This window comes from Liolophura sinensis, chromosome 2 (assembly GCF_032854445.1).
Source record: "Liolophura sinensis isolate JHLJ2023 chromosome 2, CUHK_Ljap_v2, whole genome shotgun sequence".
NCBI lineage: Eukaryota > Metazoa > Mollusca > Polyplacophora > Chitonida > Chitonidae > Liolophura > Liolophura sinensis.
In genome coordinates, this window is record NC_088296.1 from 19,369,617 (window position 1) to 19,388,793 (window position 19,177).

Consider the following 19,177-nt stretch of genomic DNA (forward strand, 5'->3'; position numbering starts at 1 on the left):
ACCCAGACAGTGTGGTGGGAATAGACTCCCATACTACCATGACCAATGGCCTTGGGGTGGTTGACTGGGGGAAGGCTGTAGAGACTGTACACTACACCTGACACATACACAACCAGACATTCCATCCCCACACATTAGGTTACCATCCATCACCAGTTGGCTGTACCCAGGCAGTGTGGTGGGAACAGACTCCCATACTACCATGATCAATGGTCTGGGAGTGGTTGGCTGGGGTAAGGCTGTAGAGACTGTACACTACACCTGACACATACACAACCAGACATTCCATCCCCACACATTAGGTTACCATCCATCACCAGTCTGATGTACCCAGAGAGTGTGGTGGGAACAGACTCCCATACTACCATGATCAATGGCCTGGGGATGGTTGGCTGGGGTAAGGCTGTAGAGACTGTACACTACACCTGACACGTACACAACCAGACATTCCATCCCCACACATTGGGTTACCATCCATCACCAGTTTGCTTTACCCAGACAGTGTGGTGGGAACAGACTCCCATACTACCATGATCAATGGCCTGGGGATGGTTGGCTGGGGTAAGGCAGTAGAGACTGTACACTACACCTGACACATACACAACCAGACATTCCATCCTCACACATTGGGTTACCATCCATCACCAGTCTGATATACCCAGAGAGTGTGGTGGGAACAGACTCCCTTACTACCATGATCAATGGCCTGGGGGTGGCTGGCTGGGGTAAGGCATTACAACACCACTGTATCCCTTTAAAAAGTGGCCTCGTGGTAAGCGTGCTACTGCAGCACTGAGACCCAGAAGCCTCTAACCAGTGCTGTCGCTTGAGTTTAAGATGGTTTCCTGCTTATCCTCTCCAGTCGTATGTGGGAAGGTCTCCCAGCAAGCTGGAGGTGGTCGTGGGTTTCCTCCCACAATAATGCTAGCCGCTGTCAATGAAATATTGGCGTGTATGGCGTAAAACACCAATCTAATAAATAAACAATTTACGGCACATGCACGCACCAGTGAAAGCTTTACATTCCCACTCTCTCTGGTTTCTTCATACTTATTTGGTCGTTATGATACATGAACAGGACAGGGCAGGCATTCATTAGCCCAGTACCAGTGTAATGGCACATAGTGAGGGGAGCAGCCTGTTGTCCTTCACACGTGTTTGGGCTTGCCCCGATGGCTTAGTTGGTAGAGCGTTCGCTTAGCGGGGTAGTAGATCCAGGATTATTCCTGGGTCGAGTCACACTTAAGACCTTAAAGGAGGATGTTGTAGCTTCCTTACTTGGCATTCAGCATCAAAGGGCATGACTGGTTGACCCATATCAGCATAATGGCTCGGGCGTTGCGGCTTACTTGCCTTCGGTAAGGCATCTCGATGAAGCAGCACTAGATAAAAGAGCAACATCTGTCCTGCAACAAGGCGGCACATTACATGCTCTCTAAGGATTCCTTCCTTGTCATGTGACTGAAAAGTTGTCAAGTACTTTGTTAAACCCTAAGGACTCGCTCACTCACTCACTCACTCACTCACTCATTCAGACACGGTGACGTTCCATTGAGGCAGCCTGATAATTGTATCATGCATGCTGGCGAGCCCTCTTGCAGATTCAGGGTGGAGAATAAGCAGCTGACCAGCTTGTTTCAGCATGTTTTACTTGAAATCAGGATTTTCAAACTATTTAATCTTTTACCAAAGTGACCGAAACTAATCAGCCGGCCCCGATAGCACAGTTGGTAGAGCACTCATGGCGGGAGTGGTAGATCCAGGCTCAAACCTGGGTCGGGTTTCACCTAAGACCTTAAAAAAATTACAACTTCCTCGCTTGGCGATCAGCATGAAGGGGATAGTGCAATGACTGGTTGCCTCGTATCAGTATAATGGCTGGGGCGGCATGGCTTACTTGCCTTCGGTAAGTTGTCTCACTGAAGCAACACTAGATGAAAGAGCGGTGGAAATACGTCCTGCAACAAGGAGGCACATTACATGCACTCTAACGGCTCCGTCGTCGTCATATGACTGCAAAATTGTTACGTACAGCTCACTTACTCACTCACCAAAACTAATTGTTTTCTGATGGAGGTCTGCTAGATGTTGATGGAGAAAATTCTCTTCTCTGAGCTTTGTTGTCATTGACCATAAACCAGTTCTTCTTACAACTTTTAGTGGATGTCCATTTAATTTAATCAAAATTAGTCATTGTTTGCCCTGGAAATGAACTGAATCTGGCGTGTTCCATTTCAGGTGTAGGTGGAATAGAAGCTGAGGCAGTGATGTTGGGCCAGTCCATTTCTATGGTGTTGCCTGAGGTTGTAGGGTACAGGTTGTCAGGAACTCTGGGAAATCTGACAACGTCAACAGATATTGTGTTAACCATCACCAAGGTATGTGTAAGCTGCCCCATAGACTAGAACCTTTGGATAACAATAGCTTATTGTGTGACATTTACATGCACAAGTATGTGAAAAAGTCTAGATTAATTATTGGCCCAGGAAAGACTTGTTGTGGCTTGAAATATGGCTTTTGAGGCACAAGGCTGTTACGAAAGAGAATGTATTTTGATTGGATATCATTTGAAAACCATGTCTTCTTGTTTAAAACCATACATGCAGTTGCCCACATTCAAACATGTCATTTGTATATGGGAATGTCTGGCGGCATCCTGCGGATGGTTGTGAGTTTCCCCTGGGCTCTGCCCGGTTTGCTCCCACCATAACGCTGGCTGCTGTTGTAGAAGTGAAATATTCTTGAGAATGGCGTAAAACACCAATCAAATAAATGATTAAATCAATCAAACATGTCAAGTGTCCACTGTGTGTCCTTATTTGGTGCCCGACAGTGGTGTTCCAAGTTTGTTACATCACGTGTTGTATATGGTGTCAGTGTAATGTGAGGTCTTGTGTGTGGTGTCGGTGTAATGTGACGTCTTGTATATGATGTCATTGTAATGGGACATCTTGTATGTGGTGTCAGTGTAATGTGACGTCTTGTGTATGGTGTCAGTGTAATGTGACGTCTTGTACATGGTGTCAGTGTAATGTGACGCCTTGTATATTGTGTCAGTGTAATGTGATGTCTTGTATATTGTGTCAGTGTAATGTGACGTCTTGTATGTGGTGTCAGTGTAATGTGATGTCTTGTGTATGGTGTCAGTGTAATGTGACGTCTTGTATATTGTGTCAGTGTAATGTGACGCCTTGTATATTGTGTCAGTGTAATGGGATGTCTTGTATATTGTGTCAGTGTAATGGGATGTCTTGTATGTGGTGGCAGTGTAATGGGATGTCTTGTATGTGGTGGCAGTGTAATGTGACGTCTTGTATATTGTGTCAGTGTAATGGGATGTCTTGTATATGGTGACAGTGTAATGTGACGTCTGGTATGTGGTGTCAGTGTAATGTGACATCTGGTATGTGGTGTCAGTGTAATGTGACATCTGGTATGTGGTATCAGTGTAATGTGACGTCTGGTATATGGTGTCAGTGTAATGTGACGTCTGGTATGTGGTGTCAGCGTAATGTGACGTCTTGTATATGGTGTCAGTGTAATGTGACGTCGTGTATATTGTGTTAGTACAATGGGACGTCTTGTATATGGTGAGCGAGTGCTGCACCATGTCTGGTGTATTCAGCATGGCATTCCATTGAGGCAGCGGTTTTAATTTATGAATAGTGGAAATACATGTGTATCAGCATTGGAACAGGCTTGCTACAATGGGACACCCAAAGTAATCTTGAAGTTGACCCTAATCCTTAAAATAAAGAAACATTCGGATGGTTGTTGGTTTCCCGGTTTCCTTCCACCATAATGCTGGCCGCCATCGTATAAGTGAAATATTCTTGAATATGGAGTAAAGCACCAATGAACCAAGTAATGAAATAATAATAAAACAGCAAGCAAGCTATTTGACAGTGGATCCATGTTGAGGACCGTGTATTTCAGTGATTATTGTATATATCTGACTGTTCCCCTTTGATTTTCTTCCTAGGGTCCTCAGTGGCACAGCGTTTAGCGTGTTAGTGCAGCACATGTACCGAGGAGCCTTTCATCAAAGGGATCGGTGTGAGTTCAAGTGTAGCATGGCCAGCAGCATGCTGGAGGGAAACTGAGCAGAGCCCGGGGAAACCCAAGACAATCTGCAGGTTGCGGCAAACCTTTCCACATACGTCCGGAGAGGAAGCCAGCATAAGTTGGACTTGAACTCACAGCGACCACATTGGTGAGGGGCTCCTGGGTCATTACGCTGTGCTCCTATAATTTAGTCACTCTACAAATCTAGTTTTTCCATTTCAGCATTTACGTTCTATCGGAGTAGTGGGTAAATTTGTGGAGTTCTTTGGCCCTGGAGTGGAGCAGCTGTCCATTGCAGACCGAGCAACAATCTCAAACATGTGCCCGGAGTACGGAGCTACTGTCGGTTACTTCCCTGTGGACGAGAAAAGTATACTGTACCTCAGACAGACCGGTAAGACTGCTGTGCTAATTTGTCCCTACATGAACACCCCGCCCTCGCTGATTCAGTCAGCTTAAGCATGGCCTTCTCCCCAGCCGATCCTTCTCCCCGGCCGATCCTTCTCCCCAGCCGATCCTTTACCCCAGCTGATCCTTCTCCCCAGCCGATCCTTCACCCCGGCCGATCCTTCACCCCGGCCGATCCTTCACCCCGGCCAATGCTTCTCACCGGCCGATCCTTAACCCCAGCCGATCCCTCACCCCATCCTATCCTTCACCCCAGCCAATCCCTCACCCCAGCCGATCCTTCTCCCCGGCCGATTCTTCTCCCCAGCCGATCCTTAAGCCCAGCCGATCCTTCACCTCAGCCGATCCTTCCTTGACCAATGAGATACCAGAATTATGTCCTGTTGTTGCTGATTTGGCTACATAGTACTGTAATTCTTCAACCTTTTCGCATGTTTGCAAGGTGTTTATTCAAGCATATTCTGAAGGCATTATTTTGTGTGGACTGATAAAATTATACTTTTTGCGAAGCCCTGAAAGTGGTCAATCTGGCTACTGTAGTTTTTGTAAATGTGCATAAATTGCACTGAAAGTTGCTCTTTCCTATGCGAAAACTTTGAAGAATTAGGTACATGTTCCTGGGAAAGCGTGCTGGTTTTTACATACCTAGGTAAAAGAATAATGAGTATGACATGTAGCAACGATGCTGTGGCCTCATATTCATTAGGTGTTTACAAAAACATATACAAAAGCAATAGAGGAGTTTGAAGTTCAAATTCTTTCATTGTCAAAGGTAAAAACAGTGTAACTGTATCATGTGACTTTTGAAAAATGTTAGGCAATCTTTGTTGACCCTAATTTAATGATCAGATGTATCACTGTGTCCCGAAGACACAAATGACATCTCTACCTTGATGAATTTCTCAAGCTCTCAAATGGTCAGCTCCTTTGTTTTCTCCATTGCTCGTGTACTGTGATTAACAGTTCGAGAAACTTTTGTTAGACGTGGGCGTTATTGTAAAATAGTTGCCTAACATTTTCAACAGGGCGCATGATTTAGTAGCACTATTTTTTTCGCTTTAGGGCAAACAAAGTGTTCGAACTTGTAACTCCCCTCTTGGCCCAGCCTCATTTAGCATACTCAAAACTTCATTTCTAAAAGAAACCAAGCTCCAAATAAATCTCTGAATAATTGTTATCTTTATGGAAAGGGGGGCCTCCATGGCTCAGTTGGTTATCGCGCTAGTGCAGTGTAATGACCCAGGAGTCTCTCACCCATGCGGTTGCTGTGAGTTCAAGTCAGCTCATGCTGGCTTCCTCTCTGGCTGTACGTGGGAAGGTCTGCAAGCAACCTGCGGATGGTTGTGGGTTTCTCCCAGGCTCCGCCCGGTTTCCACCTACCATAATGCTGGCTGTCGTTGTATATGTGAAATATCCTTGAGTATGTCGTAAAGCCCCAATCAAATAAATAAATAAATGTATGCAAAGCTGTCAAAATGCATTTTCTTTTGACAACAACAGGTCGTGAAGAGGACAGGCTTGCCTTTATTGAGGCTTATCTCAAGGCCACAAAGATGTTCCGTCACTATGGCAACCCTGAAGAGGATCCTGTCTTCTCACAGGTGAGTACTGCAGGCATAGGAATTCTCCTCCAATTGCCTGATTTCAGACTTTATCATTTAAAATGTGAGAAACGAAAATCAACCGACTTCATAAGACCTGGTAATGGCTACTGTAAGTTGGAGGAAGGGTGAGGTATGTTCAGACTTTCTTGAGACTTATTTCTGACAATCGATTCCGTTGCCTGGCAACCTGGTATTGGTCTGTCATGTCTGGTAACTCAGTTCTCCCAAATCTTTATAGCTACATGTAAATAACCAGGTAAACATAAGGTTTAACAGGTCTGTTTAGGTAAGGGCTGTAAGGTTCACCTTATCAAGTAAGATTGATATCATCACCTCAGGTGGAAAAATATGAACTTCAGCTCGCCTAAATGTTTAAAATACTGGTTAGAATGCTTGCAACTGGTCAGTCATTTCATACAATCCCTTGACATTTATTTACTTTCAATTTAACATTCTGTGTTGCCAGATTGTTGAGCTAGACCTAAGCACTGTGGCGCCATGTTGTTCAGGCCCCAAACGTCCCCACGACAAAGTGGCTGTGTCGGAGATGAAGACAGACTTTAACCACTGCCTCAACAACAAGCTGGGATTCAAGGTTGGTGCTGTTATGTGGCTTAAATTTTGTTGCAGGACAGGGATTGATTTTCCTCACTTTGCCTAACCCTGACTGTTTAGGTTGTATCTTTCATTTTAAGAAGAGGTTAGTGCATTCAGATTATCAAATTATCTCGTATTAACACATTTATCGTGATGGACACATGTTAGTTTCAAGACTTGTCCACGTGTGAAGAATGAATGAATGCATGGGGTTTAATGTTGCATTTGACATTTTTTAGTCACATTATACCGACACCAGGTCAGCGAGTACTGTTTCCTCGCTCTAACATCTCAGTACTGAGTGCCAAACAAGGCAGCAACAATTACCATTTTTAAAGTCTTAGGTATGACCCGACCTCAGTTTGATCAAGGGTCTCTTGACTTCGAAGCCGACACCCTAACCATTAGGCCACTGAATCAGTCTATGTTTGGCGAAAAATTGGTTTTGTTACTACAACATGATTAAACAAATATAAAATTTTCCCTTTGCAGGGGTATGCCATACCGTCAGACAAACAGTTCCTGTCTGTGCCTATCGTGTTTGAGAACCAGGAGTATGTTTTGTCACATGGTTCGGTTGTCATAGCTGCCATCACCAGCTGCACTAATACCAGCAATCCTTCAGTCATGCTGGGTGCAGGTGGGTGAATTATCTCCCTTTTTCTTCGTTATCTCTACACTGAATTACAGTTAAAGGGCTTCACATAAAGTATAAGTTTATCAGTTCACACAGGATAATGCCTTCAGAGTATTCCTGGATAAACACCTTGCAAACACGTGAAAAGGTTGAAGTATTACAGTAGATGTAGTAGTCTGATGCATAAAACATGTTTTATGTGCAATGCTGTTGTGTGGTTTACAGGCCTGCTGGCCAAGAAGGCTGTGGAAAGCGGGTTAAAGGTCAAACCCTACATCAAAACAAGCTTGTCCCCAGGCAGTGGGGTGGTCACCTATTACCTGAGGGAGAGTGGTGTCACACCTTTCCTAGAGAAATTGGGGTAAAGTACTAAATGGTTCTTGATAAATTTTCTTTGTTGATTCTGTGTTTTTTGAGGATTTTGTTTTAGCCTGTTTTTGAAATGTAACTGTGATGGGTGCATAACTTACATAGGAACCACTTCTATCCCTTGCTTTCATGCAAAGCATGGGATTTTTATTAGGAGTTTCTTCGATTTCCGTACAATATTTTGTTGGTAGTCTCACTGTGTAGAGGGCCCAGCAAGCCATTGAGGCGCAATGACCCAGGAGCCTCCAACCAATGTCATCACTGTGAGTTCAAGTCCAGCTCATGCTGGCTTCCTCTGTGGCCGTATATTGTAAGGTCTACCAGCAACTTGCAGATGGTCGTGGGTTTCCTCCAGGCTCTGCCCGGTTTCTTCGCATCATAAAGCTGGCGGCTGTCGTATAAGTGAAATATTTTTGATTATGGTGTAAAACACCAATCAGATAAATAAATAAATCACTGTGTCGAACCTCAGATCAAGTACAAAAACCAGCATGATCAGTGCATAACATTTGTATATTTAGTGTGAAATATAGTTTCTCTGAATTTGTTTTTTTTTTTTTTAATTTCCAGGTTTGACATTGTGGGGTATGGCTGTATGACGTGCATAGGGAACAGTGGTCCTTTGCCTGAACCAGTGGCAGACGCAATAGAGAAAGTGAGTAGCCACAGCGAACATCCACAAATGTTCGCCACAACTGTCAGTTGATTTTATTATCAGGGCCTCGACCAGGTGGTTGGTTTGAATCAATGTTCTTTTCATCCACCACTCTGGTTTCCATGAACCTGATGGCATCCTTAGTGGATGGATACCAGATACACCAATCTGGTTTCCATGAACCTGACAGCATTCTTAGTGGATGGAACCAGATCCACCAATCTGGTTTCCATGAACCTGATGGCAACCTTAGTGGATGGAACCAGATCCGCCAATTTGGTTTCCATGAACCTTACAGCATCCTTAGTGGATGGATACCAGATACACCAATCTGGTTTCCATGAACCTGACAGCAACCTTAGTGGATGGAACCAGATTCGCCAGTCTGGTTTCCATGAACCTGACAGCATCCTTAGTGGATGGAACCAGATTCGCCAGTCTGGTTTCCATGAACCTGACGGCATCCTTAGTGGATGGAAACCAGATCCGCCAATTTGGTTTCAGTGAACGTGACGGCATCCTTATTGGATGGAAACTAGATCCATCAATCTGGTTTCCATGAACCTGACAGCATCCTTAGTGGATGAAACCAGGTCCATCAATATGGTTTCCGTGAACCTGATGGCAACCTTAGTGGATGGAAACCAGATCCACCAATCTGGTTTCCGTGAACCTGATGGCATCCTTAGAAGTGAAAAATTTATGAGCTTGGCATTAAACAGCAGTCAAATGAATAAATGTTTCATTCAAGACTGATGTGAAATTCACAATGCACTTGATACCATTAGAGTATTCATGGTAGATGTGGTTCCTGTTAGATGTGGTTCATGTTAGATGTGGTTCATGTTAGATGTGGATTTGTCTTAGACAAAGTTGGTTTCCCAACTTAATGCAACTTCAGGGCTCAGTTGGTTAGCGCGCTAGCGCAGCATAATGACCCAGAAGTCTCTCACCAATACGGTCGCTGTGAGTTCAAGTCCAGCCATGCTGGCTTCCTCTCCGGCCGTAAGTGGGAAGGTCTGACAGCAACCTGCAGATTGTCATGGGTTTCCCCTGGACACAGTCCAGTTTCCTCCCACCATAATGCTTGCCGCCATCGTATAAGTGAAATATTCTTGAGTAAGGCGTAAAACACCAATCCAATAAATAAATAGGTAAAGCAACTTCTGTTACAAAAATATTACCTCCCATAACTTCCTAGTCAATAAAGTATAAACTGTTCGTTCACTCAGTTGAATATTGGTGGTGTTTTCTCCCTTGAATTCCAGGAGGACCTGATTGCAACAGGTGTATTGTCAGGTAACCGGAACTTTGAGGGTCGCATTCATCCCCTGACGCGTGCCAACTACCTGGCGTCTCCACCTCTTGTGATTGCGTACGCTCTAGCCGGGACGATCAGGATTGATTTTGAGACGGAGCCTCTGGGCACCAACAACGACGGCAAACCGATCTTCCTCAGAGACATCTGGCCATCTCGTGAAGAGATACAGGTAGGAATTCTTAGAACTGTGTACTGTTTTGTGTTGAACTGAGCACTTTGGTGGAATTATCCAATGTAAGTCAGATGCCTGGGCTCCAGGCGTACATGGGAAGGTCTGCCAGCAAACTGCGGATGGTCATGGGTTTCCCCCGAGCTCTGCCCGGTTTCCTCCCACCAAAATTCTGGGCACCGTCATATAAGTGAAATATTCTTGAGCACAACGTAAAATGCCAGTTAAATAAATAAATCAGATGCCTGGGTGGTAAAACCTGCAAAATTTATTTATTTATCTCGGTGTATTCATGAATGTTTCACTTATGTGTGGCTAGCATCATGGTGGGAGGAAACTAGGCAGAGCCGTTGGGAAACCCACAACCATCAGCACCTTTGCTGCCAGACCTTCCCACACGTACATGTGCAACCGGTGAGGAAGGCACCAAGACCAGATTGGCTCAATACATGCATAAGTGTCTTAGCTTGTAAAAATGTGACCTCATATGAAGTGGATTTAGGTTTTGTGTGTGTCATATGCGGTGAACTTTGCTGACAGGTCACCTCGGTACAGATAGAGTATTATAATTGGGTACAGAAGTTGTCCAGGCCAGTGTACCAGTAAATACATGCCATCTATTCTCGGGATGGTGTATGTGCATAAATATATAAAAGTTGTTTGATCATGTTTTGTGTTTTGTTCAAAGAAAGTGGAGCGTCAGTTCGTCATACCTGCCATGTTCAGAGAGGTGTACTCCAGTATACAGGTGAGTTGTTAGAGCTGGCCCTGACAACCTAAAACACAACGCTGAGTTAATAGCAATGCTGAAACGAGGGCTCAGTACTATACCTGAGCAATGTAATCCTCTCTAGTAGTGAAATTATTACATGCCCACTGTAAGCTACATGTAAGAAATGGAACATGAGAAGTGTAAGTTTGTACTTGATGTACTGATGCTTTGTACGGGCTACATAGAGAATATTGCTTATGGAAGGTTGAATATCATTTACAATATTGTTTGGGTGAGAGGAGAAAGTTTGGCATCGGGGGGTATTATCATTTCCAGCATATCATTTCTGTCATTCTTCACAAGAACAATATTTATAGTACTGGTATGGAATTTGCATTGTGCAATGTTTTATCTGTTTTTTTTTTATATATTTATTTGATTGGTGTTTTACACAGTATTCAAGAATATTTCACTTATACGATGGCGGCCAGCGTTATCATGGGAGGAAACCTGGGGGAAACCCACGATCATCCATGGGTTACTGGCAGACCTCACTTATGGCGTTTTTTTTATTTTTTTTTTAATTTTGGCATGACTTTGTGTACTTAAACAAGTTAAACAATGTTCTTAGATGTAGGCCTTGTTCGTATATAATAAGACATCATCCATGACACCTTGTATGAGGTTGTGTCTTGTTGGTTTATCTAGGAATGTGAAGAAATTGACTAAGCTTCTGTTGGGATGTCATCCTGTTAAGCTCTGATTGGAACGTCAAGAAACATAATGTTTGATTTTGGAAGTCAGGGCTTCTGGATACGAGGTATCAATAAACACATTTTGAGCGGGTCGCAGGTAACCAAGGGAACCGAGGGAACCAAGGGAACCGAGGCCTCCTCATAATCATGATGATTTCTCACATGAAACCTGTTCTTCCCTTTGTTTTACAGAAGGGAACAAAACGTTGGAATGAGCTGGAGGCCCCTGATAGCATGTTGTACCCATGGGACAGTAAATCTACCTACATCACCTCACCTCCGTTCTTCACTGGCATGGTAAGTCTGACGGCACTTCGTCAGCACTGGGACAATTTAGAGTGACTATCCACCTGGGACCTTTTTGTACTGTTAATCTGCAAGCAGTTTTAAATACATATTTGGTTACTAAAAAAAAAAAAAAGACGAAAACTCAGATTTGGCCTGCACAGTTTTTCCCGTGGTTGGTAATGCACATAAAGGGATGCCTTGTAGAGGTACCCAAAAAACAGCAGACCCTGAAAAGCATAAAGTAAAAAGGAATATTGTCGGAGAAATTTAAGTGTCGTGTTTGGAAACAATTCCCGTTATCCATGTGTACTGATTGTGATACCTTTTTTTTTTTGCCTAAAATCAAATTTAGGCCGTACCCACGGCAAAATGGCAAGGATGATAGTGGTAAAGGGCTTTCTAGTTTTAATTTTCATGAAGAGGCCTGGTTGGGACCAGCCTGCCATGAGGAGACACTGCTCTCATATACATGTACCTGTAGTAATGTAGAGAGGATATTATACACCCAAGGTATCAAACCTTGCGTCTATCACAGAAAACTTTTACAAAGCACATGCATGATGTGCATAATTATGTGTACGTCACATGTGGGAACGTTTATCAGATACTTGCCATTATTTAGTGGTTTACGCCGGGCACTCCGGTTTCCTCTTCCCACGAAACCGTTTGTTGAAAGGTCTTAAGTGTGGCTATATTTATTTATTTATTTATTTCATTAGTGTTTTATGCCGTACTCAAGAATATTTCACTTATGCAACGGCGGCCAGCATCATGGCGGGAGGAAACCGTGCACAGCCCGGGGGAAATCCACGACCATCCGCAGGTTGCTGCCTCAGAAGGTTTGAGTAGCATAAATATCATTCGAGTGAGAGGTGAAAATGAGAAGCAAAGCATCAATCGTGTCCAGTTGGGTTATCATTTCCACCTTTCATGAGGGCAATATTTATGGTATTCAAGGCTTCAGTATGAAATATTGTGTTTGTACTGAAAATGCCACGTGTACCACATATATAGTTCTATAGATTGCATGTTGTGTTTTTATATGGTTCTATAGATTGCTTGTTGTGTTTTTATATGGTTCTATAAATTGCTTGTTGTGGATCTACATTGCTCTGTAGATTGCTTGTTGTGGTTTTATATTGTTCTATAGATCACTTGTTGTGGTTTTATATTGTTCTATAAATTGCTTGTTGTGGTTTTATATTGCTCTCTAGATTGCTTGTTGTGTTTTTATATGGTTCTATAGATTGCTTGTTGTGGTTTTGTATTGTTCTATAAAATGCGTTGTTGAGAAAAGCCTTATTGTTTACCTTTGTCACAAACCTTCCTTCAGACCAAGGAGCTTCCAACTATCCAAGGAGTGAAGGACGCATATGTGCTGCTGAACCTGGGGGACTCTGTGACAACCGATCACATCTCCCCTGCTGGGAGCATTGCCAGGAACAGTCCAGCCGCACGCTATCTGGCCAGCAAAGGGTGAGGCAAACTAGCACTAATTCGCCAAAACTGCTATGCACATGATACTTAAAAGTCAGTATCATTTTGCTCTTAGCCCCTTCATTAAAAGGAAAGAAAACATTTACTTATCAGATGAAAGACCATTAAAATAGTTCGATTTATTTTTTTAAGAATTTTTCTAACCATCTCAGATGCATTTAAAACAAAGGATTCTATGCTGGCCTGGTGAGATCCAGAGGGTGTCAGTGACGTTACAGCCATATTTTTGGCTTGAAACAGCTCTTTCAGCCGTGCATTTCCTGCCGATGTTTGTCAGTGGTCTTAAAAGATGGATGATGACTGGGCTTTAGAAATTAGGAGGACCAGTTAGGATGTGTCGTTGACTATTTCTTTAACTTGAGACTTACAGCCCCAAATTACCCCCCAAAAACAAACCGTAGACTGAGAAAATTGTGAAAGAATTTTATAATAACTTAGTTAACTTACACAGCTTTTTGTTCCAATGCTGTTTAAACCAGCCATCTTACACCATGTTTTTCACATTGGAATAGATTTAGGTTAGAGCAGACTTGGAACATTAGATTTTCCTGGACTGTTCTGGAAAGAAAGTGTAAAGCTTGCTAGTCTTTCCTCTTATCTGTTGCGACGATATATAATTCCATTGATTTTGTGGTGGTTGAAAATCTTCAAAACTCTTAAATTCACCTGTAAACTGAATTTTCATTTCAGTTTAACACCGAGGGAGTTCAATTCATATGGATCTCGCAGGGGGAACGACGATGTCATGGCACGAGGAACATTTGCCAATATCCGATTGGTCAACAAGTTCATGAAGAAGGCAGGGCCAAGGACATTGCATATTCCAACAGGAGAAGAGGTAGCTGTCATTTGTCACCTTAAGCATTTTCAGTGATACATGAACTACCTATTAGTTTCAATTCACAGTACCGTCCCGGATCGTACAGTTGGTAGAGCGTCCGCTTCGGGAGTGGTAGATCCAGGATCAGTCCTGGGCCTAGTCACACCTAAGACTTTAAAAGAGGAGGTTGTAACTTCCTCGCTTGGCGTTCAGCATGAAGGGAATAGTGCAACGACTGGTTGACCCATATAAGTGTAATGGCTCAGGCGGGAGGCTTACTTGCCTTCGGTAAGTCATCTGAGTGAAGCAGCACTAGATAAAAGAGCGGTGGAAATCCGTCCTGCGTCAAGGAGGTACATTACATACACCCTAAGGATTCCTTCGTCATCATATGACTGAAAAATTGTTGAGCACAATGTTAAACGCCAAGCACTCACTCACTCACTCAATTCGCAGTAATTCTTTTAGTGAGTTTTATCACCTGGTACATATTTCATAAAGGCCATATAGCATTAGACAAGGTTTTTTTTTTGACTCTTAAACTATAATTATTCTGCCTCAACTTTGTTATATCCTTAAAGACTAAGTACATTTACAGTGTATATCACAACAGATGAAACCGAGTATTCATAGTATTATAAAGTCCATGGAGCCTTTGTGAGAGTGAGCAGTCTGCGGTGCTTGTGGGTTGGATTGCGTAAGCCTACATTTGTTGAAGGCCTCTTGTCTTCCTCCAAAATTGAGTGTGAGTCAATGTCAGGTAGGAAAGGGATTTGCCGATGAATCCAGGGATTTCACCTGTGCCCTCCTGCTTTACTCCACCCACAGAACTGATTGCAACCGGATAAATGCAAAATTCTTGAGTATGGCCTTAAAAGACAATGACATAAACATAGGAATAAACAATAATCACGAATTACACACATTCTTAAGCTGTCTTCTAGAAATCTCAGTAATAGTCCTGTTTTCATTTCTCCATCAGATGGACATTTTTGATGCTGCCCAGCGTTACCGCAGTGCCAACCAGACGGTGATTATATTGGCCGGAAAGGAATATGGCCAGGGGTCTTCTCGAGACTGGGCCGCCAAGGGACCATGGATACTTGTAAGTGTTGACAAGAACATCGGGTCATGGATCGCCTCAGATTAATGGAATACAAAGTCAATGAGGATTGGCTGATTGTGGGGATATGGTCGCCTGGGGTAAAACATACAGATTTGGTCACGATCAAATAAATCTGCCGTGCATAAAATTCATCTTAGGGAAGCCGCCAGCAACCTGCGGATCGTTGCCGGTTACCTGGGGCTTTGCTCGGTTTCCTCCCAACATAATGCTGGCCGCCGTCGTATAAGTGAAATATTCTTGAGTACGGCATAAAACACCAACCAGATAAATAAAACATAGGGAAGCCAATGTCTCATACCAGCCAGTCAGAAACGATTCTGTGTCCATTACCTTACAGATTTTAAAGATTTGGTCAAAATTTATATTTTGAGTTCTAGCACTTGAGCGATATGTTAACTTGGTTTGTTTTTGATTGGTACGTCTTCCAACATTCAAAAACCTGCTTTTAGTAAATGAAGTGTACAAGGCTTTATCCCTCATTTCCCTTTGTTCAGATAGGAAAGGAATGGTCACATCAGTGACGTGATTGAAACAGTTCACCTACACATTGGTCTACTGAGTTGACGGGTCTTGTGCAGTATGAATTTGATACAGGGTTACTCAGTTACGGGATACAGAAATATACGGTGTCAGTAACCCTTGTAACGTATAATATGACGGTTACTGACACCACATATTTTCGTATCATTTCACCGAGTACTCATGTAGAAAATAGTTCGTCTGAATATGTAGCTCTTCAGAAGGAAAGAGGAAGGCAGTTTACTGGACAAATAACAACTGACACATCCCTTTGAAATTTTCAGACAAGTTCGACAACATACAGCGCCATGACATTTAGGGGGACACCCTCCCCCACCCCACCCCACCCCACCCCACCCCACCCCACCCTTTAACCTGACTCTCACTACAGATGAAAGACACTGCCCAAAATCATTGTGTAAGAAACTCCCAACTTTAGGCAGGGAGAAATCTCCCTGGAATTTAAAAATAGTAAAAATTTAGTAAAATGAAAGGAATATTGTTAAATTTGGCGTCAAACCCCAAAACAAAATATTCAGCAAAATCTTTCAATGGATAAGTTGCAGACTATTTTTAGATGCAGTCGTGTTATGTTCATGAGTTACACCCTGATCTTATGACCTTACCCCTAGCAGTCAAGTCCATTTTAATCATTTGATTTGTAGGATAGAGTAACACAAGAAGGCACCATTAGAATGTAACAAAAATGATGTCATAAATGAAAGACAAAGAAAACAATAATATCACGTGTATTTTAGATGAAAGGCCGTTAAACCCAGTAAAATGCATTTGAAACTGTGGATTTTGTGGTGGCCTTTGCTAACCATATTAGCATGAGTGGAACTAGTGTATGCCATATCTGGTTTTTCCCACTTAAAACACACAGACTGTCAGATTTCCCACCATTCTAAATGCATATTCATGTAGATCTATGAATTTGCAGAAAAAAATTTAAACAAACCTTTGACAGTGCATGTTGGTCTTTTATGTGATACATTAATCATATATATATATATATATATATATAGTGATAATTGGCTTTGTAGGGGGTGAGAGCTGTCATAGCTGAAAACTACGAGAGAATTCACCGTAGCAACTTGGTTGGCATGGGGATCATTCCACTTCAGTATGTGGAGGGGGAGACGGCAGAGTCCATTGGCTTGACAGGGAAGGAGACTTACACAGTTGAGCTTCCAGACAACCTGACAACAGGACAGATTGTGGATGTCAAGGTATGGACGATATCCTGAGAAACACGTTGACCGTTGCAGGAAATGGGTCCTAAAGAATTCGTGATGGTTTATAGCTCACCAGTATTGTAGTCTTAAGATGTTGGATAAATATGGGTCATGAATCATAAATCTGTGTTAGACTTACGTCAGTCTTAGTCCCAATTTCAGAATGCACAAGCACGTAGTTTACTGCACTAATATTGTGATTTACCTTAAGAACTTTAACTTCAGTGCTGAGAATTGTCTCAGTTATTCAAGACATTCAAATATTAGGGCTTAAGTACAGGTTTAAGTTCTGGCAATGGGATCATGAAGAGATCTTAGACTTACGTTAAAATTTCAAACCGTTATAAAATTGTTATTTCTTATGTAACAAGATCAGAATATTGCTTGGCCACGTTGGTTCCGGGTAAGTTAAACAAATTTCAGCTAATACAACGGAAAGGAACATTCCAAGTTTAATGGTTGAAGTTTTGATTTAAGTCTTAAGATTGATTCGTAATTCCAAGCCCATGCAGGAATAATACTATAAGTTAAGACTAAGTCTGACTTGAATCGTAAGACAGTTTCTTGATCCAGGGGCCAGAGACAATCTCTCAGGCTGTTGACCTCTCCGGTTGTACGTGGGAAGGTCTTGCAGCAACCTGTGGATGGTTGTGGGTTTCCCCCGGGCTCTGCTCGGTTTCCTCTTACCATAATGCTAGCTGCTGTCGTATGAAATATTCTTGAGTACAGCGTGAAACACCAATGAAATAAACAAAAAAATAAACCTGACCATGGTTTTGTTACCTATATACTCTTGGGTAGGATCTTCACCCCAGTCGGGTCAATAAATAATTTAAAATAGTAAATTTTAAGCGCTTCTGTGTTGAAACAGACTGTTGAATCTTGTCTTATTTGTTTAGGTGAGCACCGGGAAGACCTTCAAAGCCAAGGCTCGATTTGACACGGACGTGGAACTCACTTACTTCCGCAACGGCGGCATCTTGAACTACATGATCCGCGGGATGCTGTGAGATTAGGGGTCAGGTCGCTATGGCAACACAGCTGACAACGTCATTCAAAACTACGTGTTGTTGTTGAACGTTGCGAGGATTTATTTCCCCAAGGATGTATGTGTTGTGGTGAAATGATAAATATTTGTCGTGGGAGTGGTCCTCAAAGCAGAAAAGTTCCAGTGATGGGCGATAATTGTATACTACATGTACCAGACTTGGTTACAAAATGAGAATCAAAATCTATGACAATTACTCTGAATCATAGAGCGTGAATAAGGAATTATTAGAAGTGGATTACGTGTATATCATTTTGTATGGTGCGAGTTAAATAATCAGGAGATTGATGTGATGACCTCACGGTGACTTCAAGTGATTGAAACGAGAGGGAAACGTTATTGGGGCATAATGAGGATTTTAAGGTCGCATTTTAATTTAATTTTCTTATTTCCCGTTTTTTTTTTAGGTCCCATATTTTCCAAATTTTCACGTATGATTTTAATGTAGTGATTATGAAGAAATTCCTGAGCTGTCTTATGTAATAAGGAAAGAACGTCGTACTTCCAGTATCATCAAAGGACCAAAAAAAACCAAACTGAAATCCGTGCCCATTTTGTGAGACGAAAATGGCGTGGTGCACCCATTTAGCCTTAAATCTTGGAGTTATGCATCTTTTTGCAACTTAATACGTCGGTTACTGCTACCTGATCTCAGTATTGCAATTTACGACTTTTCTTGTAGTGTCCTTTCACGGACAACAGTGTCTAGTATACCGCCACGTGAATCCAAAATTCGGCAAATGGAAGGAAGAGTATTATGTTGGAGAGAGAGAAAGAAAGGAACATTGGAAGTCGCAGATTTTGTTTTGTTTTGTTTTGTTGTTCAAAGGTTTTCAGTCAAATCGACAGTCCAATGCAATGTTTTTGTACCATACTTTTATTTTATTCCGATAGATTAGAGGAGAAATGGATTATAGGAATTGCACATGTACCTTGGCAAATCAGACGATAAATACATGTAGGATAGTCAACCGTTCAGCAGAATTATGATTTTATTTCATGAATTTTGAATACAGTTGACAATACGTTGTCAAGTCATTATATTGGGTTGTATACAGGGAATTTAGCCTGAGGATTCGTCCAAAATATCGGGCATTTTATACGTTTAGAAGGAGTTGGTTGGCATCAGAACTGTGGACAAAGATTAGTATGCTCTTCAAAAATGTACACGGTATTGTGTGTGACAATCCAACCCAGTACGTGTATGTACATACCTCTTGTCATAAAGGTAAAATGTAACTATGTACATCTGTGTTGTCCGATTTGTCTTTTTTTCTTACCAAGCTCAAACTGACAAACCACAGTTGCCAAGTTTATTAGCAACACTAGCACTGAGCAGTGACCCAGGA

General features: G+C 42.4%; 1 protein-coding gene across 1 annotated transcript in view; it reads left to right on the top strand.

Annotated features, from left to right (window-relative positions):
- Positions 1-18,592, top strand: part of LOC135462562 (cytoplasmic aconitate hydratase-like) — a 39,726-nt gene extending 21,134 nt beyond the window's left edge. Inside the window, exons 8-22 of the mRNA XM_064739787.1 lie at positions 2,239-2,378; positions 4,288-4,459; positions 5,974-6,074; positions 6,544-6,672; positions 7,167-7,314; positions 7,537-7,672; positions 8,251-8,335; positions 9,604-9,825; positions 10,514-10,573; positions 11,485-11,589; positions 12,914-13,056; positions 13,768-13,915; positions 14,880-15,002; positions 16,589-16,774; positions 17,680-18,592. Of these exons, the coding sequence (XP_064595857.1) occupies positions 2,239-2,378; positions 4,288-4,459; positions 5,974-6,074; positions 6,544-6,672; positions 7,167-7,314; positions 7,537-7,672; positions 8,251-8,335; positions 9,604-9,825; positions 10,514-10,573; positions 11,485-11,589; positions 12,914-13,056; positions 13,768-13,915; positions 14,880-15,002; positions 16,589-16,774; positions 17,680-17,790 (2,009 nt within the window). The 3' untranslated portion in view covers positions 17,791-18,592. The remainder of the gene's footprint in view (positions 1-2,238; positions 2,379-4,287; positions 4,460-5,973; positions 6,075-6,543; positions 6,673-7,166; positions 7,315-7,536; positions 7,673-8,250; positions 8,336-9,603; positions 9,826-10,513; positions 10,574-11,484; positions 11,590-12,913; positions 13,057-13,767; positions 13,916-14,879; positions 15,003-16,588; positions 16,775-17,679) is intronic.
- Positions 18,593-19,177: the final 585 nt, after the last annotated feature.